Source organism: Carcharhinus amblyrhynchos, unplaced genomic scaffold, assembly GCF_965287045.1.
Source record: "Carcharhinus amblyrhynchos unplaced genomic scaffold, sCarAmb.v2.hapA chromosome_1004, whole genome shotgun sequence".
In the NCBI taxonomy this organism is placed as follows: Eukaryota; Metazoa; Chordata; class Chondrichthyes; order Carcharhiniformes; family Carcharhinidae; genus Carcharhinus; species Carcharhinus amblyrhynchos.
This window is the reverse complement of record NW_027650744.1, coordinates 19,445-46,707: the sequence shown is the minus strand read 5'-3', so window position 1 is coordinate 46,707 and position 27,263 is coordinate 19,445. Positions and strand designations below refer to the sequence as shown.

The 27,263-nt window shown below is 53.5% G+C and overlaps 1 protein-coding gene across 1 annotated transcript; it reads right to left on the bottom strand.

The window, feature by feature from the left end:
• Positions 1-292: 292 nt before the first annotated feature.
• Positions 293-26,734, bottom strand: LOC145340426 (eukaryotic translation initiation factor 4H-like; the record flags this gene model as incomplete). Its single annotated transcript, XM_080184896.1, has 6 exons — positions 26,599-26,734; positions 12,959-13,149; positions 10,891-10,955; positions 5,057-5,141; positions 3,367-3,420; positions 293-460 (listed from the first exon to the last, which is right to left on the bottom strand). Coding segments are annotated over exons 1-6 (619 nt in total), but the record flags the coding sequence as incomplete, so codon positions are not given.
• Positions 26,735-27,263: the final 529 nt, after the last annotated feature.

Sequence of the window (27,263 nt, the reverse complement as noted above, 5' to 3'; positions counted from 1 at the left end):
CAAGCACCGACCCTCCCACAGTGCGGGACTCCCTCAAGCACCGACCCTCCCACAGTGCGGGACTCCCTCAGCACCGACCCTCCCCACAGTGCGGGACTCCCTCAGCACCGACCCTCCCCACAGTGCGGGACTCCCTCAGCACCGACCCTCCCCACAGTGCGGGACTCCCTCAGCACCGACCCTCCCCACAGTGCGGCGCTCCCTCAGCACCGACCCTCCCACAGTGCGGCGCTCCCTCAGCACCGACCCTCCCCACAGTGCGGCGCTCCCTTCCCTTCCCGGGGACACTTACCATCCGAGGGTTCCCGAAAGTCGAAGGAGGGTCCCCCACGCGGCGGGGCGTCACGGAACCGCCCGCTGCCCCCACTCATGGCCCCACGGCGGTCACTTAGCACCCGACTGTCTGAATAACCCCGGCTGCCGAAACCTCCAGAGCGTCCAAAGTCGGAATCTCGGAATCCTGTCGCGCGTCGGAAGAGTGGGGGGTGGGGGGTGGGGGTGAGGAGTGGTGGGAGAGAGAGAGACAGATGAAACAAAACACAGCCAGTTAAGACCCGATCGCTTGCCGGAGGGGACGGGCGGTCGGAGGCCCCGTCGCGCCCTGCGTCGGATTCGAAGCCCGTGCCTTCGGCTGGCGGAGGAAACCACCAGCAGACAACCCGCCTCGGGACTTGAGGGGGGGAAACGACATCGAGCGGCGAGCTGAGGATCAAATTCAGGAACGTTAAGGTGCGTGCGTGCGTGGAGCGAGAGCCCCCAAGGCGACTTGGTCACGGGATCCCCACGTCGCCCTTCCCACCAACCGTTCTGACTTCCTCCCCCCCCCCGCTATACCCAACATCTTTCGCCGACCCTTCCCCACTCAGCTGACCCTCGCAGAGACGGGGTAAGCGAGGACAAGTATGGCAACACCTCCTGCTCCCCTCTCACCACCACCTCCCCCCTCCCCGACCTGGACAATCCCTCCCCCTCTCTCTCCCACAAGCCAGACTGGTGGCATAGCGGACAGTGAAGGAAGTCATCCCGTTTTGATGAGTTGGGCCAGTGGGCTGACAAACGGCGGATGGAGTTTAATTTAGACAAATGCGAGGTGATGCTGACTGAACCAGGGCAGGACTCGCTCAGTTAATGGTCAGGGAGAGTTACAGAACAGAGAGATCGAGGGGGACAGGTTCAGAGCTCCTTGAAAGTGGGGGACAGAGCGGTGAAGAAGGCATTGGGCAAGCTTGGTTTCATCGGTCAGAATACAGGAGTTGGGACGTCTTGTTGAAGTTGTACAAGACATTGGTAAGGCCCACACTTGGAAATACTGTGTACAGTTCTGGTCACCCTATTATAGAAAGGATATTATTAAACTAGAAAGAGCGCAGAAAAGATTTACTAGGATGTTACCGGGGACTTGATGGATTGAGGAGAGGCTGGATAGACTGGGACTTTTTTCTCTGGAGCGTAGAGGAGTGATCTTATAGAGGTCTATAAAATAATGAGGGGGCACAGATCAGCGAGATAGTCAATATCTTTTCCCCAAAGGGAGGGGGGTCTAAAACTAGAGGGTGTAGGTTTGAGGGGTGATCTTATAGAGGTCTATAAAATAACGAGGGGGCACAGATCAGCGAGATAGTCAATATCTTTTCCCCAAAGGTAGGGGGGTCTAAAACTAGAGGGTGTAGATTTGAGGGGTGATCTTATAGAGGTCTGTAAAATAATGAGGGGGCACAGATCAGCGAGATAGTCAATATCTTTTCCCCAAAGGTAGGGGAGTCTAAAACTAGAGGGTGTAGGTTTGAGGGGTGATCTTATAGAGGTCTATAAAATAATGAGGGGGCACAGATCAGCGAGTTGGTCAATATCTTTTCCCCAAAGGTAGGGGGGTCTAAAACTAGAGGGTGTAGGTTTGAGGGGAGAGGGGAAAGTGTCCAGAGGGGCAATTTTGTCACCCAGAGGGTGGTGAGTGTCTGGAACGAGCTGCCAGAGGCAGTAGTAGAGGCGGGGACAATTTACAAAGCATTTGGACAGTTAGATGGGTGTGGGGGGGATATGGGGCAAATGCGGGCAATTGGGACCAGCTTAGCAGTTAATAACAAGTTGGGCTGAAGCTATAAACCTCTACGACTCTCCGTAGAAATGACCAGTTTGTTTGTAAGTATCGATGCAAAGTCCCAGGCCAGAAACTCCAAGGTGTTTTATTAAGTTAGCCCAGACCCGAAACTTTACGTTTCAATTTGGCACTCGAGTTCAAACGCAAGATATTTCACTCCAAGGTACGATTCAAGTGAGCCCCGAGGGAGCTTTGTTTAAGAACACATAAGAACATAAGAAATAGGAGCAGGAGTCGGCCATCTGGCCCTTCGAGCCTGCCCCGCCATTCAATAAGATCATGGCTGATCTGTTGTGGCTCAGTTCCACTTTCCCGCCCTCTCCCCATAACCCTTAATCCCCTCTCTTATCAAAAACCCATCAACCCGCTTCTTAAAAATATTTAGCGAGGCAGCCTCCACCACTTCAACGGGCAGAGAATTCCAGAGATTCACCACCCTTTGAGTGAAGAAGTTCCTCCTCAACTCCGTTCTAAACCGCCCCCCCTTTATCTTGAGGCTGTGCCCCCTAGTCCTACTGTCCTTTCTGAGCGGGAAGAGTCTCTCCACCTCTATCCTATCCATCCCATTCATCATCTTATACGTCTCAATGAGATCTCCCCTCATTCTTCTAAACTCTAACGAGTACAAGCCCAGTTTATTCAGCCTCTCCTCATAGCTCAACCCCCTCAACTCCGGTATCAGCCTAGTAAACCTCCTCTGCACTCCCTCCAAGGCCAAAATATCCTTGCGCAGGTGCGGCGCCCAAAACTGCACACAGTTAAAACTAACACGGTTAAAATATAATAATTAATTCGGATAACTTACCAAATGCAAGGCTGGGACGTGACAAAGTAAACCGCTAGCTATTTCTGATGTTCCATTATCCCAGATATACACTCCTCTTGTAGAGTTTGCATACAAAGCTTCATGTTTAGAGGGTATGGGCCAAACGCGGGCAACTGGGGGATAGCTCGGTGGTTAGGCAGCCAAGTTGGGCCGAATGGCCTGTTTCCGTGCTGTAAACTCGATAACCGCACCCTCCCCAAACACTCCTCCCCACCGCCCCCCCCCCAGGGTAGTCCCCCCCCAATCCATCCCAGCGGAAAGCCCCTAGCCATTTCCCCCACAGTGCGAGCAGACGTCCAGACAGAGAGAGAGAGAGAGGGGGGGGGGAGGGCGACGGCGAGACAGTCTCGGCGGCTGGGGTGGGGGGAGGAGGAGGAGGAAAAGGCCCAGAAACAAGAGCGGCCATCTGGAGCGAAGCAGAACAGGCGAACCAAGCCCTCACCTCCATGAAAGTCATCGTCCCGGCCGCCTCGCGATCCGACCCTTGCCCCGCGCCCTGGGGGACAAATTGAGATAAAGAGTCAGGGGGCAAAGGGCGGGGTTGGGAGAGGGGCGGAGGAGACAGAAACAGGACCGGGGCGGGGAGGAGGGGGGAGCGGCCGAGGGCAGGGCAGGTCCTCACCTCTCACCTCTTCCCAAACTCGAGAGCCCCCCGTATCCGTCCCCTCGCGCTCCGAGGTCACCCACGGCCCACCTGCCCCCCCCCCCCCCACCAATGGAGATAGTCAACCGGGTGGAGGGTGGTGGGGGGGGGGGTGTCTGGAGTTACGCTACCAAGGATGCAGGATGGAATCCAAACAAAACTCAAATCGGGTCGGCAGACAGTAAAGCTGGAATTAGAAAGAGAGATGGACAAGGGGTTTCCCACGCGTCTTCCATGTTGCTGGGGTACAGGTGCAATTCGGGCAGGATGATACAGAACGGAGGTACGTTCCCCCCACGTTTCCTCGGTTAGACCCACACTGGGAGCACCGTGCACAGTTCCCGTCTCCCTATCCCCCTCGGTTAGACCCACACTGGGAGCACCGTGCACAGTTCCCGTCTCCCTATCCCCCTCGGTTAGACCCACACCGGGAGCACCGTGCACAGTTCCCGTCTCCCTATCCCCCTCGGTTAGACCCACACTGGGAGCACCGTGCACAGTTCCCGTCTCTCTATCCCCCTCGGTTAGACCCACACTGGGAACACCGTGCACAGTTCCCGTCTCCCTATCCCCTCGGTTAGACCCACACTGGGAGCACCGTGCACAGTTCCCGTCTCCCTATCCCCTCGGTTAGACCCACACTGGGAGCACCGTGCACAGTTCCAGTCTCCCTATCCCCTCGGTTAGACCCACACCGGGAGCACCGTGCACAGTTCCCGTCTCTCTATCCCCCTCGGTTAGACCCACACCGGGAGCACCGTGCACAGTTCCCGTCTCTCTATCCCCCTGGGTTAGACCCACACTGGGAGCACCGTGCACAGTTCCCGTCTCCGTATCCCCCTCGGTTAGACCCACACCGGGAGCACCGTGCACAGTTCCCGTCTCTCTATCCCCCTCGGTTAGACCCACACTGGGAGCACCGTGCACAGTTCCCGTCTCTGTATCCCTCGGTTGGACCCACACTGGGAGCACCGTGCACAGTTCCCGTCTCCGTATCCCTCGGTTGGACCCACACTGGGTGCACTGTGCACAGTCCTGGTCTCCAGACTGCGGGGAGACTGTGGAACTTGGTCTTACGGGGGAGAATGTGGGACTCGCTCCCACAGAGGGGGGATGGGGGAGAATGTGGGACTCGCTCCCACAGAGGGGGGATGGGGGAGAATGTGGGACTCGCTCCCACAGAGGGGGGATGGGGGAGAATGTGGGACTCGCTCCCACAGAGGGGGGATGGGGGAGAATGTGGGACTCGCTCCCACAGAGGGGGGATGGGGGAGAATGTGGGACTCGCTCCGAAGTGGGGAGTAGGGGGAGAACCTGGGAAATGGCCCCATAGGGGGGGAATGTGGGATTCGCTCCCATGGTGAGAATGAAACCTATTGTGATGTTAAGCGGGGAGGGGAGGGGGTGGGTGATCTGGATGCAGACGTGAGGGAGAGAGCAAGAGTAAAATATGTTGTATACAAGGCTGCGTTCATCAAACCAGCCTCACCTCGATCACCGCCACGTCCAAAGCCACCGCGTTCCTGCCTCCGACCCTCTGCTATGTCAACACGCAATGTTCGATCACCATAAAGCTGGAGATACACGAGAGACACAGAGAGGGGGAGAGTGAGGGGGAGAGACAGAGAGAGTGTGAGGGTGGGGGGAGAGAGGGTGAGGGGAGACAGAGTGCGAGGGTGGTGACAGGGAGAGATAGTGTGTGAGGGTGGAGAGAGAGAGATAGAGAGAGTGTGAGGGTGGGGACAGTGAGTGAGAGAGGTTGGAAAGAGAGAGAGAGAGGAGGAGAGAAAGAGAGAGCAAACGTTATTCTGTATATAAACCACCCCGACCCCCTCGATTGGATTCCACTCTGTAACTCACTCCCGGGTATCTGTTATTCTATATATAAACCACCCCGAACCCCTCGATTAGATTCCAGTCTGTAACTCACTCCCGGGTATCTGTTATTCTGTATATAAACCACCCCGAACCCCTCGATTAGATTCCAGTCTGTAACTCACTCCCGGGTATCTGTTATTCTGTATATAAACCACCCTGAACCCCTCGATTAGATTCCAGTCTGTAACTCACTCCCGGGGATCTGTTATTCTATATATAAACCACCCCGAACCCCTCGATTAGATTCCAGTCTGTAACTCACTCCCGGATATCTGTTATTCTATATATAAACCACCCCGAACCCCTCGATTAGATTCCAGTCTGTAACTCACTCCCGGGTATCTGTTATTCTATATATAAACCACCCCGAACCCCTCGATTAGATTCCAGTCTGTAACTCACTCCCGGGTATCTGTTATTCTATATATAAACCCCCCCGAACCCCTCGATTAGATTCCAGTCTGTTACTCACTCCCGGGTATCTGTTATTCTATATATAAACCACCCCGAACTCCTCAGTTGGATTCCAGTCTGTAACTCACTCCCGGGTATCTGTTATTCTGTATATAAACCACCCCGAACCCCTCGATTAGATTCCAGTCTGTAACTCACTCCCGGGTATCTGTTATTCTATATATAAACCACCCCGAACCCCTCGATTAGATTCCAGTCTGTAACTCACTCCCGGGTATCTGTTATTCTATATATAAACCCCCCCGAACCCCTCGATTAGATTCCAGTCTGTAACTCACTCCCGGGTATCTGTTATTCTATATATAAACCACCCCGAACCCCTCGATTCGATTCCAGTCTGTAACTCACTCCCGGGTATCTGTTATTCTATATATAAACCACCCCGAACCCCTCGATTAGATTCCAGTCTGTAACTCACTCCCGGGTATCTGTTATTCTATATATAAACCATCCCGAACCCCTCGATTAGATTCCAGTCTGTAACTCACTCCCAGGTATCTGTTATTCTATATATAAACCACCCCGAACCCCTCGATTCGATTCCAGTCTGTAACTCACTCCCGGGTATCTGTTATTCTATATATAAACCACCCCGAACCCCTCGATTAGATTCCAGTCTGTAATTCACTCCCGGGTATCTGTTATTCTATATATAAACCATCCCGAACCCCTCGATTAGATTCCAGTCTGTAACTCACTCCCGGGTATCTGTTATTCTGTATATAAACCACCCCGAAGGCCTCGATTAGATTCCAGTCTGTAACTCACTCCCGGGTATCTGTTATTCTATATATAAACCATCCCGAACCCCTCGATTAGATTCCAGTCTGTAACTCACTCCCAGGTATCTGTTATTCTATATATAAACCACCCCGAACCCCGCGATTAGATTCCAGTCTGTAACTCACTCCCGGGTATCTGTTATTCTATATATAAACCATCCCGAACCCCTCGATTAGATTCCAGTCTGTAACTCACTCCCGGGTATCTGTTATTCTATATATAAACCACCCCGAACCCCTCGATTAGATTCCAGTCTGTAACTCACTCCCGGATATCTGTTATTCTGTACATAAACCACCCCGAATCCCTCGATTAGATTCCAGTCTGTAACTCACTCCCGGATATCTGTTATTCTGTATATAAACCACCCCGAACCCCTCGATTAGATTCCAGTCTGTAACTCACTCCCGGGTATCAGTTATTCTGTATATAAACCACCCCGAACCCCTCGATTAGATTCCAGTCTGTAACTCACTCCCGGGTATCTGTTATTCTATATATAAACCATCCCGAACCCCTCGATTAGATTCCAGTCTGTAACTCACTCCCGGGGATCTGTTATTCTATATATAAACCACCCTGAACCCCTCGATTAGATTCCAGTCTGTAACTCACTCCTGGGTATCTGTTATTCTATATATAAACCACCCCGAGCCCCTCGATTAGATTCCAGTCTGTAACTCACTCCCGGGTATCTGTTATTCTATATATAAACCACCCCGAACCCCTCGATTAGATTCCAGTCTGTAACTCACTCCCGGGTATCTGTTATTCTATATATAAACCACCCCGAACCCCTCGATTAGATTCCAGTCTGTAACTCACTCCCGGGTATCTGTTATTCTGTATATAAACCACCCCGAACCCCTCGATTAGATTCCAGTCTGTAACTCACTCCCGGGTATCTGTTATTCTGTATATAAACCACCCTGAACCCCTCGATTAGATTCCAGTCTGTAACTCACTCCCGGGGATCTGTTATTCTATATATAAACCACCCCGAACCCCTCGATTAGATTCCAGTCTGTAACTCACTCCCGGATATCTGTTATTCTATATATAAACCACCCCGAACCCCTCGATTAGATTCCAGTCTGTAACTCACTCCCGGGTATCTGTTATTCTATATATAAACCACCCCGAACCCCTCGATTAGATTCCAGTCTGTAACTCACTCCCGGGTATCTGTTATTCTATATATAAACCCCCCCGAACCCCTCGATTAGATTCCAGTCTGTTACTCACTCCCGGGTATCTGTTATTCTATATATAAACCACCCCGAACTCCTCAGTTGGATTCCAGTCTGTAACTCACTCCCGGGTATCTGTTATTCTGTATATAAACCACCCCGAACCCCTCGATTAGATTCCAGTCTGTAACTCACTCCCGGGTATCTGTTATTCTATATATAAACCACCCCGAACCCCTCGATTAGATTCCAGTCTGTAACTCACTCCCGGGTATCTGTTATTCTATATATAAACCCCCCCGAACCCCTCGATTAGATTCCAGTCTGTAACTCACTCCCGGGTATCTGTTATTCTATATATAAACCACCCCGAACCCCTCGATTCGATTCCAGTCTGTAACTCACTCCCGGGTATCTGTTATTCTATATATAAACCACCCCGAACCCCTCGATTAGATTCCAGTCTGTAACTCACTCCCGGGTATCTGTTATTCTATATATAAACCATCCCGAACCCCTCGATTAGATTCCAGTCTGTAACTCACTCCCAGGTATCTGTTATTCTATATATAAACCACCCCGAACCCCTCGATTCGATTCCAGTCTGTAACTCACTCCCGGGTATCTGTTATTCTATATATAAACCACCCCGAACCCCTCGATTAGATTCCAGTCTGTAATTCACTCCCGGGTATCTGTTATTCTATATATAAACCATCCCGAACCCCTCGATTAGATTCCAGTCTGTAACTCACTCCCGGGTATCTGTTATTCTGTATATAAACCACCCCGAAGGCCTCGATTAGATTCCAGTCTGTAACTCACTCCCGGGTATCTGTTATTCTATATATAAACCATCCCGAACCCCTCGATTAGATTCCAGTCTGTAACTCACTCCCAGGTATCTGTTATTCTATATATAAACCACCCCGAACCCCGCGATTAGATTCCAGTCTGTAACTCACTCCCGGGTATCTGTTATTCTATATATAAACCATCCCGAACCCCTCGATTAGATTCCAGTCTGTAACTCACTCCCGGGTATCTGTTATTCTATATATAAACCACCCCGAACCCCTCGATTAGATTCCAGTCTGTAACTCACTCCCGGATATCTGTTATTCTGTACATAAACCACCCCGAATCCCTCGATTAGATTCCAGTCTGTAACTCACTCCCGGATATCTGTTATTCTGTATATAAACCACCCCGAACCCCTCGATTAGATTCCAGTCTGTAACTCACTCCCGGGTATCAGTTATTCTGTATATAAACCACCCCGAACCCCTCGATTAGATTCCAGTCTGTAACTCACTCCCGGGTATCTGTTATTCTATATATAAACCATCCCGAACCCCTCGATTAGATTCCAGTCTGTAACTCACTCCCGGGGATCTGTTATTCTATATATAAACCACCCTGAACCCCTCGATTAGATTCCAGTCTGTAACTCACTCCTGGGTATCTGTTATTCTATATATAAACCACCCCGAGCCCCTCGATTAGATTCCAGTCTGTAACTCACTCCCGGGTATCTGTTATTCTATATATAAACCACCCCGAACCCCTCGATTAGATTCCAGTCTGTAACTCACTCCCGGGTATCTGTTATTCTATATATAAACCACCCCGAACCCCTCGATTAGATTCCAGTCTGTAACTCACTCCCGGGTATCTGTTATTCTATATATAAACCACCCCGAACCCCTCGATTAGATTCCAGTCTGTAACTCACTCCTGGGTATCTGTTATTCTATATATAAACCACCCCGAACCCCTCGATTAGATTCCAGTCTGTAACTCACTCCCGGGTATCTGTTATTCTATATATAAACCACCCCGAACCCCTCGATTAGATTCCAGTCTGTAACTCACTCCCGGGTATCTGTTATTCTATATATAAACCACCCCGAACCCCTCGATTAGATTCCAGTCTGTAACTCACTCCCGGGTATCTGTTATTCTGTATATAAACCACCCCGAACCCCTCGATTAGATTCCAGTCTGTAACTCACTCCCGGGTATCTGTTATTCTATATATAAACCACTCCGAACCCCTCGATTAGATTCCAGTCTGTAACTCACTCCCGGGTATCTGTTATTCTATATATAAACCACCCCGAACCCCTCGATCAGATTCCAGTCTGTAACTCACTCCCGGGTATCTGTTGTTCTATATATAAACCACCCCGAACCCATCGATCAGATTCCAGTCTGTAACTCACTCCCGGGTATCTGTTATTCTATATATAAACCACCCCGAACCCCTCGATTAGATTCCAGTCTGTAACTCACTCCTGGGTATCTGTTATTCTATATATAAACCACCCCGAACCCCTCGATTAGATTCCGGTCTGTAACTCACTCCTGGGTATCTGTTATTCTATATATAAACCACCCCGAACCCCTCGATTAGATTCCGGTCTGTAACTCACTCCCGGTATCTGTTATTCTATATAAAAACCACCCCGAACCCCTCGATTAGGTTCCAGCCTGTAACTCACTCCCGGGTATCTGTTATTCTATATATAAACCACCCCGAACCCTTCGATTAGATTCCAGTCTGTAACTCACTCCCGGGTATCTGTTATTCTGTATATAAACCACCCCGAACGCCTCGATTAGGTTCCAGCCTGTATCTCACTCCCGGGTATCTGTTATTCTGTATATAAACCACCCTGAACCCCTCGATTAGATTCCAGTCTGTAACTCACTCCCGGGTATCTGTTATTCTATATATAAACCATCGCGAACCCCTCGATTAGATTCCAGTCTGTAACTCACTCCCGGGTATCTGTTATTCTATATATAAACCACCCCGAACCCCTCGATTAGATTCCAGTCTGTAACTCACTCCCGGGTATCTGTTATTCTATATATAAACCACCCCGAACCCCTCGATTAGATTCCAGTCTGTAACTCACTCCCGGGTATCTGTTATTCTATATATAAACCACCCCGAACCCCTCGATTAGATTGAGAATGCGTTCACACTCACTGCTCCATCGAATGTTAGCGCTTCCTCTAATGTTTCCACGTCATCGAATTCCACATAACAGAACCCTGTCAGAAGAGGGAGAATGCTTTGAACTTGTAATGACACACATTTTCACAGCCCAATATCTTTTCTTTGGTTAGACCCACACTGGGAGCACCTTGCACAGTTCCCGTCTCCCTATCCCCTCGGTTAGACCCACACTGGGAGCACCGTGCACAGTTCCCGTCTCCCTATCCCCTCGGTTAGACCCACACCGGGAGCACCGTGCACAGTTCCCGTCTCCCTATCCCCTCGGTTAGACCCACACCGGGAGCACCGTGCAAAGTTCCCGTCTCCCTATCCCCTCGGTTAGACCCACACTGGGAGCACCGTGCACAGTTCCCGTCTCCCTATCCCCTCGGTTAGACCCACACTGGGAGCACCGTGCACAGTTCCCGTCTCCCTATCCCCCTGGGTTAGACCCACACCGGGAGCGCCGTGCACAGTTCCCGTCTCCCTATCCCCTCGGTTAGACCCACACTGGGAGCACCGCGCACAGTTCCCGTCTCCCTATCCCCTCGGTTAGACCCACACTGGGAGCACCGTGCACAGTTCCCGTCTCCCTATCCCCTCGGTTAGACCCACACTGGGAGCACCGTACACAGTTCCCGTCTCCCTATCCCCTCGGTTAGACCCACACTGGGAGCGCCGTGCACAGTTCCCGTCTCCGTATCCCTGGGTTAGACCCACACTGGGAGCACCGTGCACAGTTCCCGTCTCCCTATCCCCTCGGTTAGACCCACACTGGGAGCACCGTGCACAGTTCCCGTCTCCGTATCCCCTCGGTTAGACCCACACTGGGAGCACCGTGCACAGTTCCCGTCTCCCTATCCCCTCGGTTAGACCCACACTAGGAGCACCGTGCACAGTTCCCGTCTCCCTATCCCCTCGGTTAGACCCACACTGGGAGCACCGTGCACAGTTCCCGTCTCCCTATCCCTCTCGGTTAGACCCACACTGGGAGCACCGTGCACAGTTCCCGTCTCCCTATCCCCTCGGTTAGACCCACACTGGGAGCACCGTGCACAGTTCCCGTCTCCCTATCCCCTCGGTTAGACCCACACCGGGAGCACCGTGCACAGTTCCCGTCTCCCTATCCCCTCGGTTAGACCCACACCGGGAGCACCGTGCACAGTTCCCGTCTCCCTATCCCCTCGGTTAGACCCACACTGGGAGCACCGTGCACAGTTCCCGTCTCCCTATCCCCCTCGGTTAGACCCACACTGGGAGCACCGTGCACAGTTCCCGTCTCCCTATCCCCTCGGTTAGACCCACACGGGGAGCACCGTGCACAGTTCCCGTCTCCCTATCCCCTCGGTTAGACCCACACTGGGAGCGCCGTGCACAGTTCCGGTCTCCCTAGCCCCTCGGTTAGACCCACACTGGGAGCACCGTGCACGGTTCCCGTCTCCCTATCCCCTCGGTTAGACCCACACTGGGAGCACCGTGCACAGTTCCCGTCTCCCTATCCCCTCGGTTAGACCCACACTGGGAGCGCCGTGCACAGTTCCGGTCTCCCTATCCCCCTCGGTTAGACCCACACTGGGAGCACCGTGCACAGTTCCCGTCTCCCTATCCCCTCGGTTAGACCCACACTGGGAGCACCGTGCACAGTTCCCGTCTCCCTATCCCCTCAGTTAGACCCACACCGGGAGCACCGTGCACAGTTCCCGTCTCCCTATCCCCCTCGGTTAGACCCACACTGGGAACACCGTGCACAGTTCCCGTCTCCCTATCCCCTCGGTTAGACCCACACCGGGAGCACCGTGCACAGTTCCCGTCTCCCTATCCCCCTCGGTTAGACCCACACTGGGAGCACCGTGCACAGTTCCCGTCTCCCTATCCCCCTCGGTTAGACCCACACCGGGAGCACCGTGCACAGTTCCCGTCTCCCTATCCCCCTCGGTTAGACCCACACTGGGAGCACCGTGCACAGTTCCCGTCTCCCTATCCCCCTCGGTTAGACCCACACTGGGAGAAACGCGCGGAGTGGGGGCGCGGGACAGGTCGGGGGTCGAAGGTCGAGTACCTTTGAACTTGTCCGTCTCCTTGTCACGCACCAATCGGATGCTGCGGACCCGCAGATCCTTGAAGATGTGATCGATGTCGCCCTGAACCGCGTTGAAGGGCAGGTTCCCCACGAAGGCTGTAAATGGTGGCTCGGTGGGCAATTCCTTCTGGCGCCGGGGACCATCACCCCCTCCACCTCCGCGTGGCCTCCTGAGCGAGAGAGACCCGTCAGAGACCCCCACACACACACACACCCGGGACAGGAACACACACCCAGAACACAGAGACCCGTCAGAGACCCCCTCCCACACACACAACACGGGACAGGTACACCCACCCAGAACGCAGAGAGAGAGAGAGAGAGACCTCCACACACACACACCCGAGACAGGAACACCCACCCAGAACAGAGAGAGAGAGAGAGAGACCCCCACACACACACACCCGAGACAGGTACACCCACCCAGAACACAGAGAGAGAGAGAGACCCCCACACACACACACACCCGAGACAGGAACACACACCCAGAACAGAGAGAGAGAGAGAGAGACCCCCACACACACACACCCGAGACAGGTACACCCACCCAGAACACACAGAGAGAGAGAGAGACCCCCACACACACACACCCGAGACAGGAACACCCACCCAGAACGCAGAGAGAGAGACCCCCACACACACACACACCCGAGACAGGTACACCCACCCAGAACACACAGAGAGAGAGAGAGACCCCCACACACACACACCCGAGACAGGAACACCCACCCAGAACGCAGAGAGAGAGACCCCCACACACACACACCCGGGACAGGAACACCCACCCAGAACGCAGAGAGAGAGAGACCCCCACACACACACACCCGGGACAGGAACACACACCCAGAACACAGAGACGCGTCAGAGACCCCCCCACACACACACCCGAGACAGGTACACCCACCCAGAACAGAGAGAGAGAGAGAGACCCCCACACACACACACCCGAGACAGGTACACCCACCCAGAACGCAGAGAGAGAGAGAGACCTCCACACACACACCCGAGACAGGAACACCCACCCAGAACGCAGAGAGAGAGAGACCCCCACACACACACACCCGAGACAGGAACACCCACCCAGAACACAGAGACGTGTCAGAGACCCCCCCACACACAACACGGGACAGGTACACCCACCCAGAACGCAGAGAGAGAGAGAGACCCCCCCACACACAACACGGGACAGGTACACCCACCCAGAACACACAGAGAGAGAGAGACCCCCACACACACACACCCAGAACAGAGAGAGAGAGAGAGACCCCCACAAACACCGGGGGACAGGTACACCCACCCAGAACACAGAGACCCGTCAGAGACCACCCCCAACACACACACACACCTGGATCACTAACACCCACCCAGAACACACAGAGAGAGAGAGAGAGAGACCCCCACACACCGGGGGACACTAACACCCACCCAGAGCAGTGAGAGAGACCCGTCAGAGACCACCCCCTCCACACACACACCCGGGACACTAACTCCCACCCAGACACACAGAGAGAGAGACACCCATCAGAGACCACCGCACCCCCCCCCTCACACATCTGGGACACTGACACCCACCCAGAACACAGAGAGACAGAGAGAGGGGAGGGGGACAGCACGACAGGGAGAGGGGAGGGGGACAGCACTCTCCCCAGCTCCCCCCGTCACGCTCTCCCCCATCACTCACTCTCCCCCTCCACCCGAATCACTCTCTCTCCACCCCCCCCCCCTCTCTCTGTCGCTCTCTCCTCTCCCATCCATCGACTCCGTCTACACTTCCCGCTGCCTCGGGGGGGGGGGGAAAAGCAGCCGGGATAATCGAGGACCCCCCCCACCCACACCCCCCCCCCCACACCCCCACACACACCCCCACACACACCCCCACACACACCCCGGACATTCTCTCTCCTTCCGTCAGGGGAAAAAGATACAAAAGTCTGAGGTCCCGTACCGACCGACTCAAGAACAGCTTCTTCCCTGCTGCTGTCAGACTTTTGAATGGACCTACCTCGCATTAAGCTGATCTTTCTCTACACCCTCGCTGTGACTGTAACACTACATTCTGCACCCTCTCCTTTCCTTCTCTATCAACGGCATGCTTTGTCTGTACAGCGCGCGAGAAACAATACTTTTCACCGCCTGCTTTGGAGGGTAGGTCTAATGAGGAAAGGTTGAGGGAACTGGGGGCTTGTCTCTCTGGAGCGGAGGACGATGAGAGGCGACTTGATCGAGGGGGATAGATAGAGTGGGCGTAACGACGAGGTGGGAGATATGGGAGGGATAGAACGAGGTAGGATCTTCACTCGGAGAGTGGTTGGGGTGTGGAACGGACTGCCCGCTGGGGTGGTCGGACACTTTAGGAACTTTCGAGCAATTATTGGATAGGGACACGGAGCACACCGGAATGGTAGGGAGTGGGGATCGCTCGATCTTGGGTTGGGGACGTTGCTCGGCATGACATCGATGGGCCGAACGGCCTGTGCAGTTCGCCGTTTCTATTCGAGACGATCACCAAACGCTCTCAGTGTCCCTCTCCCACTTTCTCTCCGTTCCCCTCCACCCCCCACCTCCCCAATCCCTTTAGCCTGCTCCCTGTTGAACAGGGAAACACCAAGATCGGAGGAGGAGGAGGCCCTTCGAGCCGGCTCTGCCGTCCACCGCCATCACCCAACTCAATCGCCTCATCCGGTTTTCCCTCCATAACTTGGATTCCCCAAGCACTAAATCCAGCCGTCTCTTGAGTAGATCCAATGCTCGGGCACCAACTCCTTCCTGCGGGAGTGAATCCCACCGGCTCACCGGGCGAAGGAACGTCTCCCGCATCTCCGTCCGAAATGGTCTACCCCCTCCCCCACCGATCCCTCAGACCCCCTGGCTCTGGACTCCACCCTCACCATCGGGAACACCTTCCCTGTATCTACCCTCTCCGGTCCTGTTAGAACATAAGAAATAGGAGCAGGAGTCGGCCATCTAGCCCCTCGAGCCTGCCCCGCCATTCAATAAGATCGTGGCTGATCTGATAGTGGATCAGTTCCACTTTCCCGCTTTCTCCCCTGTCTATCAGAAACCTATCTACCCGGGACTTCAATATATTTAGCGAGGCAGCCTCCACCACTTCAACGGGCAGAGAATTCCAGAGATTCACCACCCTTTGAGTGAAGAAGTTCCTCCTCAACTCTGTTCTAAACCTCCCCCCCCTTATCTTGAGGCTGTGCCCTCTAGTCCTGCTATCCTTTCTGAGCGGGAAGAGTCTCTCCACCTCTATCCTATCCATCCCCTGAGTCGCAAAAACCCAGCCTGCAGGTGCAGCAGGTGGTCAGGAAGGCGAATGGGATGCTGGCCTTCATAGCGAGGGGGATTGAATATCAAAGTAGGGAGGTCTTGCTGCGGCTGTATAGGGCATTGGTGAGGCCGCAGCTGGAGTACTGTGTGCAGTTTTGGGCACCGTACTTACGCAAGGATATTGTGGCCTTGGAGGGAGTGCAGAGGAGGTTTACTAGGCTGATACCGGAGTTGAGGGGGTTGAGCTATGAGGAGAGGCTGAATAAACTAGGCTTGTACTCGTTAGAGTTTAGAAGAATGAGGGGAGATCTCATTGAGACGTATAAGATGATGAATGGGATGGATAGGATAGAGGTGGAGAGACTCTTCCCGCTCAGAAAGGACAGTAGGACTAGGGGGCACAGCCTCAAGATAAAGGGGGGGCGGTTTAGAACGGAGTTGAGGAAGAACTTCTTCACTCAAAGGGTGGTGAATCTCTGGAATTCTCTGCCCGTTGAAGTGGTGGAGGCTGCCTCGCTAAATATATTTAAGACGCGGGTTGATGGGTTTTTGATAAGCGAGGGGATTAAGGGTTATGGGGAGAGGGCGGGAATGTGGAACTGAGACACGACAGATCAGCCATGATCTTATTGAATGGCGGGGCAGGCTCGAAGGGCTAGATGGCCGACTCCTGCTCCTATTTCTTATGTTCTTATGTCCTTTCTGAGCGGGAAGAATCTCTCTACCTCTACCCTATCCATCCCCTTCATTATCTTATACGTCTCTATAAGATCCCCCCCCCTCATCCTTCTAAACTCCAACGAGTACAGACCCAGTCTATTTAGTCTCTCTTCATAGTTCAACCCCCTCATCTCCGGTATCAGCCTAGTGAACCTCCTCTGCACTCCCTCCAAGGCCAAAATATCCTTGCGCAAGTGCGGCGACCAAAACTGCACACAGTACTCCAGCTGTGGCCTCACCAGTGCCCTGTACAGTCGCAGCAAGACCTCCCTACTTTTATATTCTATCCCCCTCATTATAAAGGCCATTCACCTTCTTAATCACCTGCAGACAGGGTTTTTGCGACTCATGCACAAGGACGCCCAGATCCCTCTGCACCGTAGCATGCTGCAGCTTTTCGCCCTTTAAATAGTAGTCCCTCCTAATATTATTAGAATTTGAGAAGTCTCTATCAGATAGCGGGTTCGCACTGCTGCCTCACAGCGCCAGGGACCCGGGTTCGATTCCCGGCTCGGGTCACTGTCTGTGTGGAGACTGCACATTCTCCCCGTGTCTGCGTGGGTTTCCTCCCACAGTCCGAAAGACGTGCGGGCTAGGGTGGTAAATTCTCCCTCAGTGTAACCCAAACAGGAGTGTGGGCGACTAGGGGATTTTCACAGTAGCTTCACTGCAGCGTTAATGTAAGCCTTACTCGTTACTTTACTTTAGATCCCTCTCTCCCTCCCTCGCTCGTCTGAACTCCAGCGAAAACAATCCTAACCTGGTCGATCGCTCCTCGTACAACAGTCCCCCGGAATCAGCCCGGGAAACCCTTCGCTACCCTCCCTCGAGACTAAGAGCATCCTTCCTTGGAAAACGAGACCCAAAACTGCAGGAATCCTCTCGGTGGGGCCTCCCCAAGGCCCTGGGTAATTACAACAACGCGTCCCCCTGTTCCTGCGCTCTCGCAATGAACGTCTCTAACAAACTAACTCCGACAGCTCTCTGCGGCAGGTTCTCTCTCAGTTCCTCCTCACCTCAGTCCGGGATGGCTTAGCCCTTGTTCTTGGACTGTGACCCTCCTTAGTTCCGGACTCCCCCACCATCAGGAACCTCCTTCCCGCATCTACGCCTGTCCCGTCCCATCAGGATTCTATCTGCGTCGAGGAGATCCCCTCGCGCTCCTCTATATTCGTGAGTACAAGCCCAGCGTGGAAACAGGCCATTCCGCCCAACTGGCCCATGCCATCTCTTTTTTTTAAGCCCTTAAGCTAATCCCAATTGTCGGTGTCCGGCCCCCTATGGGACTTTTTTCTCTGGAGCGTAGAGGGGTGATCTTATAGCGGTCTATAAAATAATGAGGGGCATAGATCAGCGAGATAGTCAATATCTTTTCCCCAAAGGTAGGGGGGTCTAAAACTAGAGGGTGTAGGTTTGAGGGGTGATCTTATAGAGGTCTATAAAATAATGAGGGGCACAGATCAGCGAGATAGTCAATATCTTTTCCCCAAAGGTAGGGGGGTCTAAAACTAGAGGGTGTAGGTTTGAGGGGTGATCTTATAGAGGTCTATAAAATAATGAGGGACACAGATCAGCGAGATAGTCAATATCTTTTCCCCAAAGGTAGGGGGGTCTAAAACTAGAGGGTGTAGGTTTAAGGTGAGAGGGGAGACATACAAAAGGGTCCAGAGGGGCAATTTTTGTCACCCAGAGGGTGGTGAGTGTCTGGAACGAGCTGCCAGAGGTAGCAGTAGAGGCGGGTACAGTTTTGTCATTTAAAAAGCGTTCAGACAGTTACATGGGTACGATGGGTATGGGGGCAAATGCGGGCAATTGGGATTAGCTTAGGGGTTTAAATATAAGGGCAGCATTGACAAGTTGGGCCGAAGGGCCTGTTTCCAATGCTGTAAACCTGTGGCTCTCTGGTTCGATCGACCAAAATGCATCACCTCGCATTTGTCTAAATTAAACTCCATCCGCCATTCGTCAGCCCACTGGCCCAATTGATCAAGATCAATTGTCATCCAAATCATTAATATAAATGACAAATAACAGTGGGCCCAGTACTGGTCCCTGAGGCTGGTCACAGGCCTCCAGTTTGAAAAAACAACCCTCTACAACCAACCCTCTGGCTTCTGTCAAGAAGCCAATTTTATATCCATTTAGATACCTCACCCTGGATCCCGTGAGATTTAACCTTATGCAACAACCTACCGTGTGGTACCTTGGCAAAGGCCTTGCTAAAGTCCATGTAGACAACATCAACTGCACTGCCCTCATCTACCTTCTCGCTAAATATATTTAAGTCACGGGTAGAAAGGTTTTCGATAGACAAGGGGATTAAGGGTTATGGGGAGAGGGCGGGAAAGTGGAACTGATCCACTTCAGATCAGCCATGATCTTATTGAATGGCGGGGCAGGCTCGAAGGGCTAGATGGCCGACTCCTGCTCCTATTTCTTATGGTTACCCCTTCAAGAAACTCAGTTAAATTTGTGAGACATGATTTTCCACTCACAAAGCCCTGTCCCTAATCAGTCTCTAAATACCTGTAGATCCTGTCTCTCAAAGTACCTTCCAACAATTTACCCGCCATAGATGTGAGGCTCACTGCCCTGTAGTTCCCAGGCTTTTCCCCAAAAGACACAACATTCGCCACCCTCCAATCTTCAGGCACCTCACCCGTGACTACTGATGATTCCAATATCTCGGACAGGGGAACGCAATTTCCTCCCTAGCCTGCCTCAACGTCCTGGGATACACTTCATCAAGTCCCAGGGATTTATCTATCTTGATGCGCTTTAAGACTTCCAGCATATTAAGTAGTAAAGGTGGTGTCAGTAATCCTAGTACCGGACAGATTGGGCAAAAGCAGAGAGCAAAGGGGAGTCCAGGTCAAACTGTATTCATTCCAGTGCAAGGGGCCTCTGGAACAAGGCAGATAAACTCAGTGTTGGGATGGGTACGTAGGACTGGGATAATATAGCAATTACTGAAACGTGGCAGAGGGCAGGACTGGCAGCTTAATGTTCCAGGGTACAGGGGTTTATAGGAAAGACAGAACAGAAAGAGAGGAAGGGGAGTTGCACATTTGATTAAGGAAAGCATCTCGGCCAAACCGAGGGGGGATATATCCGAGGGTTCGGCCACTGAGTCTACATGGGTAGAACTGAGACATGAGAAAGGGGGGAAATCACTTTGATAGGGTCGTACTACAAATAGTCAGCGGGAAATTGAGGAGCAAATATGTAAGGAGATTACAGATGTAATGAGAGGGTGCAGAGGAGATTTACAAGGATGTTGCCTGGATTGGGAGGCATGCCTTATGAAGATAGGTTGAGGGAGCTGGGACTCTTCTCCCTGGAGAGACGAAGGATGAGAGGGGACATGATAGAGGTTTATAAGATGTTGAGAGGAGTAGATAGGGTGGATTCTCGGAGGCTATTTCCCAGGGCTGAAATGGTCACTACGAGAGGACACAGGTTTAAGGTGCTGGGGAGTCGGTACAGAGGAGATGTCAGGGGTAAGTTTTTCACTCAGAGGGTGGTGAGTGAGTGGAATCGGCTGCCATCGGTGGTGGTAGAGGCGAACTCGCTGGGGTCTTTTAAAAGACTTCTGGATGAGTATATGGGATCTAATGGGATTGGGAGTTACAGATAGTTCTATGGCTTGGTAAGTATGGATGTGATCGGAGCAACTTGTGGGCCGAAGGGCCTGTTTGTGCTGTAGCGTTCTATGTTCTATAGCGCCAAGAACTATATAAGTGCTTTTTAAAAGACAGAATTGTACCCGCCTCTACTACTATCTCTGGCAGCTCGTTCCAGACACTCACCACCCTCTGTGTGAAAAAATTGCCCCCTCTGGACCCTTCTGTATCTCTCCCCTCTCACCTTAAACCCTCTAGTTTTAGACCCCCCTCCCTTTGGGGAAAAGATATTGACTATCTCGCTGATCTGTGCCCCCTCATTATTTTATAGACCTCCATAAGATCACCCCTCTAACGCTCCAGAGAAAAAAGTCCCAGTCTATCCAGCCTCTCCTTATAACTCAATCCATCAAGTCCCCGGGAGCATCCTAGTACGGAGATCTTAACTTTCCCAACACTGACTGGGACAGCCACAGTTTTAGACGGTTGGATGGAGAGGAATTTGTCCAGGGTATTCAGGAGGGATTTCTCGTTCAGTATGTGGATGGTCCAGCCAGACGGGGGACAAAACTTGACCTCCTCTTGGGAAATAAGGAAGGGAAGGTGGCAGAAGTGTTTGTGAGGGATCAGTTTGGAACCAGTGACCATGATTCTATTGGTTTTAAGACAGAAATGGAGAATGATAGGCCTGGCCCAAAAGTCAAATTGGGGCAAGGGCAATTTTGATGGCATCGGGCAGGAACTTTCCAAAGTTAGTTGGGAGAGTCTGTGGGAAGGAAAAGGGATGTCTACGAAGTGGGAGGCTTTCGGAAGTGTGTTAACCAGGGTTCAGGGTAAACCCATTCCTCTTTGAGTGAAGGGCAAGGCTGGCAGAAGCTGGGAACCCTCGGGATATTGAGGCCTTGGTCAAGGAGAAGAAAGAGGCACATAGCATGTAGGCAGCTGGGGTCAAGTGAATCCCCTGAAGAGTATGAGGGGGGGTAGGAGTGGAATTAAGGGAGAAATCGGGGGGCAAAGAGGGGACACGAGACGGTTTTGGCAGATAAGGCAAAGGAGAATCCAAAGAACTTGGATAAAAGCTCCTGGTTGTAGAGGGTTGTTTTTTCAAACTGGAGGCCTGCGACCAGCCTCAGGGATCGGTGCTGGGCCCACTGTTATTTGTCATTTATATTAATGATTTGGACGAGAATATAGGAGGCATGGTTAGTGAGTTTGCAAGATTGGTGGCATAGTGGACAGTGAAGAAAGTTATCTCCAATTGCAACGGGATCTTGATCCATTGGGCTGACGAATGGAGTTTAATTTAGATAAATGCGAGGTGATGCACTTTGGTCGATGGAACCAGGGCAGGACTCACCCAGTTAATGGTCGGGGAGAGTTACAGAGCAGAGAGATCGAGGGGGACAGGTTCATCGCTCCTTGAAAGTGGTGGACAGAGTGGTGAAGAAGGCATTCGGCAAGCTTGGTTTCATCGGTCAGAATACAGGGGTTGGGACGTCTTGTTGAAGTTGTACAAGACATTGGGAAGGCCACACTTGGAAATACTGTGTACAGTTCTGGTCACCCTATTATAGAAAGGATATTATTAAACTAGAAAGAGCGCAGAAAAGATTTACTAGGATGTTACCGGGGACTTGATGGATTGAGTTATAAGGAGAGGCTGGATAGACTGGGACTTTTTTCCTCTGGAGCGTAGAGGGGTGATCTTATAGAGGTCTATAAAATAATGAGGGGCACAGATCAGCGAGATAGTCAATATCTTTTCCCAAAGGCAGGGGAGTCTAAAACTAGAGGGCGTAGGTTTAAGGTGAGAGGGGAGAGGGTCCAGAGGGGCAATTTTTTCACTCAGAGGGTGGTGAGTGTCCGGAACGAGCTGCCAGAGGCAGTAGTAGAGGCGAGCCACGCTGACCGTCCCTAATCAGTCCTTGTGTCTCTAAATGCCTGTAGATCCTGTCTCTCAAAATACCGTCCAACAATTTACCCACCACAGATGTGAGGCTCACTGCCCTGTAGTTCCCAGGCTTTTCCCCGCAGCCCTTTTTAAACAAAGACACAACATTCGCCAGCCTCCAATCTTCAGGCACCTCACCTGTGACTATCGATGATTCAAATATCTCGGACAGGGGAACACAATTTCCTCCCTAGCCTCCCACAATGTCCTGGGATGCATTTCATCAGGTCCCGGGAATTTATCTATCTTGATGCGCTTTAAGACTTCCAGCACCTATTCTCGGCCGTATGTCCACTCCTCAAAACATCACTATTTATTTCCCCAAGTTCCCGAACATCCTAGATACTAGAGGACAATTTAGCATGGCCAATCCACCCTAACCTACACATCTTTGGACACTAAGGGACAATTTAGCACGGCCAATCCACCCTAACCTACACATCTTTGGACACTAAGGGGCAATTTAGCACGGCCAATCCACCCTAACCTACACATCTTTGGACACTAAGGGACAATTTAGCATGGACAATCCACCCTAACCTACACATCTTTGGACACTAAGGGACAATTTAGCATGGCCAATCCACCCTAACCTACACATCTTTGGGACACTAAGGGGACAATTTAGCACGGCCAATCCACCCTAACCTACACATCTTTAGACACTAAGGGACAACTTAGCATGGCCAATCCACCCTAACCTACACATCTTTAGACACTAAGGGACAATTTAGCACGGCCAATCCACCCTAACCTACACATCTTTAGACACTAAGGGACAATTTAGCATGGCCAATCCACCCTAACCTGCACATCTTTGGGACACTAAGGGGACAATTTAGCATGGCCAATCCACCCTAACCTACACATCTTTGGACACTAAGGGGACAATTTAGCACGGCCAATCCACCCTAACCTACACATCTTTGGACATGTTTCCTTAGATAAGGGGCCCAAAACTGCCCACAATCATGATATTGATATAATATTGAGATAATATCAAAGGAGTTGGGGGGCTGAGGGACATACGAATGTCAGTCGCCATGACGACAAACAGCCCCATGGGGAGGGGGCTGGAGAGAAAAGCCCCTTGACCGCAGGGGAGAGGGTGCCTGGGGTCAAAGGGCAGAGGTCAGAGGGGACTGACCGAGGCCTGCTCTCCCTGAAAGGGGGGGTGTCCAGGAATTGCTCATTCCCTCCACCCCCTCCCTGGTTATTGCTCATTGCTCCCACCCCCTCCCCGGGTGTAGAGAGGGGATCTGGGTATTGCTCATTGCTCCCACCCCCTCCCCGGGTGTACTGAGGGGATCCGGGTATTGCTCATTACTCCCACCCCCTCCCCAGGTGTACTGAGGGGATCTGGGTATTGCTCATTACTCCCACCCCCTCCCAGGATGTACAGAGGGGGTCTGGGTATTGCTCATTACTCCCACCCCCTCCCAGCATGCACTGAGGGGGTCCGGGTATTGCTCATTACTCCCACCCCCTCCCAGGATGTATTGAGGGGATCCAAGTATTGCTCATTGCTCCCACCCCCTCCCCGGGTGTAGAGAGGGGATCCAGGTATTGCTCATTGCTCCCACCCCCTCCCCGGGTGTAGAGAGGGGATCCAGGTATTGCTCATTGCTCCCGCCCCCTCCCCGGGTGTACAGAGGGGATCTGGGTATTGCTCATTACTCCCACCCCCTCACTAGATGTATAGAGGGGATCCGGGTATTGCTCATTGCTGCCACCCCCTCCCCGGGTGTATAGAGGGGATCCGGGTATTGCTCATTGCTCCCACCCCCTCCCCGGGTGTATAGAGGGGATCCGGGTATTGCTCATTGCTCCCACCCCCTCCCTGGGTGTAGAGAGGGGGTCCGGGTATTGCTCATTGCTCCCACCCCCTCCCTGGGTGTACAGAGGGGGTCCGGGTATTGCTCATTGCTCCCACCCCTTCACTAGATGTATAGAGGGGATCTGGGTATGGCTCATTGCTCCCACCCCCTGCCGGGTATATTGAGGGGAGGGGGTCCAGATATTGCTCGTTGCTCCCACCCCATCCCTGGCTATAGACAGGGGATCTGGGTATTGCTCATTGCTCCCACCCCCTCCCTGGGTGTAGAGAGGGGATCCGGGTATTGCTCATTGCTCCCACCCCCTCCCCGGGTGTAGAGAGGGGATCCGGGTATTGCTCATTGCTCCCACCCCCTCCCCGGGTGTATAGAGGGGATCCGGGTATTGCTCATTGCTCCCACCCCCTCCCCGGTTCACAAAGGGGGTCCGGGTATTGCTCATTGCTCCCACCCCTCCATGGGTGTAGAGAGGGGATCCGGGTATTGCTCATTGCTCCCACCCCCTCCCCAGGTGTAGAGAGGGGATCCGGGTATTGCTCATTGCTCCCACCCCCTCCCCAAGTGTACAGAGGGTATCTGGGTATTGCTCATTGCTGCCACCCCCTCCCCGGGTGTACAGAGGGGGTCCGGGTATTGCTCATTGCTCCCACCCCTTCACTAGATGTATAGAGGGGATCTGGGTATTGCTCATTGCTCCCACCCCCTCCCCAGGTGTAGAGAGGGGATCCAGGTATTGCTCATTGCTCCCACACCCTCCCCAGGTGTACAGAGGGGATCTGGGTATTGCTCATTACTCCCACCCCATCCCTGGCTATAGACAGGGGATCCGGGTATTGCTCATTGCTCCCACCCCCTCCCCAGGTGTAGAGAGGGGATCCGGGTATTGCTCATTGCTCCCACCCCCTCCCCGGGTGTAGAGAGGGGGTCCTGGTATTGCTCATTGCTCCCACCCCCTCCCCGGGTGTAGAGAGGGGATCCGGGTATTGCTCATTGCTGCCACCCCCTCCCCGGGTGTACAGAGGGGGTCCGGGTATTGCTCATTGCTCCCACCCCTTCACTAGATGTATAGAGGGGATCTGGGTATTGCTCATTGCTCCCACCCCCTCCCCAGGTGTAGAGAGGGGATCCAGGTATTGCTCATTGCTCCCACCCCCTCACTAGATGTAGAGAGGGGATCCAGGTATTGCTCATTGCTCCCACCCCCTCCCCAGGTGTACAGAGGGGATCTGGGTATTGCTCATTACTCCCACCCCATCCCTGGCTATAGACAGGGGATCCGGGTATTGCTCATTGCTCCCGCCCCCTCCCCGGGTGTAGAGAGGGATCTGGGTATTGCTCATTGATCCCACCCCCTCCCCGGGTGTATAGAGGGGATCCGGGTATTGCTCATTGCTCCCACCCCCTCCCCGGGCGTAGAGAGGGGATCCGGGTATTGCTCATTGCTCCCGCCCCCTCCCCGGGTGTATAGAGGGGATCCGGGTATTGCTCATTGCTCCCACCCCCTCCCCGGGTGTAGAGAGGGGATCTGGGTATTGCTCATTGCTCCCACCCCCTCCCCGGGTGTATAGAGGGGATCCGGGTATTGCTCATTGCTCCCACACCCTCCCGATATATTGAGGGAAGAGGGGATCCAGGTATTGCTTATTGCTCCCACCCCCTCCCGGGTATACTGAGGGGGGAGACAGGGTCCGGGTATTGCTCATTGCTGCCACCCCCTCCCGGTACGTTGAGGGGAGGGGGGTCCAGGTATTGCTCATTGCTCCCAGCCCCTCCCCGGGTGTGCAGAGGGGGTCCGGGTATTGCTCATTGCTCCCACCCCCTCCCCGGGTGTATAGAGGGGATCCGGGTATTGCTCATTGATCCCACACCCTCCCGATATATTGAGGGAAGAGGGGGTCCAGGTATTGCTTATTGCTCCCACCCCCTCCCGGGTATACTGAGGGGGAGAGAGGGTCCGGGTATTGCTCATTGCTGCCACCCCCTCCCGGTATGTCGAGGGGAGGGGGGGTCCAGGTATTGCTCATTGCTCCCAGCCCCTCCCCGGGTGTGCAGAGGGGGTCCGGGTATTGCTCATTGCTCCCACCCCCTGCCCAGCCGAAGCCTGTGGCCTACTCTCTATCCGCCGCCATCCACCCCCATCGGCGGCCGCCCAACCGCATCCGGTCCTGGGAACCATCACCGCCCGCACCCCCCACGCGAGTCCGCACGCCTCACCTCCGGCTGCCGAAGCTGCTGTAAGTCTTGTCCTCGTAGTCGTCGTAGTCCGCCATCTCTGCGCAGGCCCGGAGGCTGGGGGGAGGGGAGGGGACGCCAGGACCCCAGGGCCGCGGCTGACCAGTGGCGGTGCCTGATGGGAATTATTCCGCTCAGGCGTTCTGGCTGGCCGCCTCGACTGGGCCGGGGTCCTCGCGGCGAGCTGCGCACATGCGCACTCTCGTCACGCAGCCCAGGCGGTGGCCATCTTTGAGACTGGCGGAAGCGAACTCCCTGCAGCAAAAGATACATCTTCCCCAGAGACTGGCTCCCTCCCCCATCCCCCACTCCTTTCCTCCCCCCCACCCCCCCTCCCCCACCCCCTCCCCCCTCACACCCCCACCACTCCCCCCTCACACCCCCCACCTCCCCCCTCACACTCCTCACCTCCCCTCCCCACAACCCTCACCTCCTCCCTCACCTCCCCCCACCCCTCATCTCCCTGCCCCCTCAGCCCCTTCCCCCCCTCAACCCCTTCCGCCCTCAACACCCTCTCCCCTCAACACCCCTCTCCCCATCATCCCCGCCCCCCCATCATCCCCCCGCCCCCCCATCATCCCCATCCCCCCCGTCATCCCCCATCCCCCCGTCATCCCCCATCATCCCCCATCCCCCCATCATCCCCC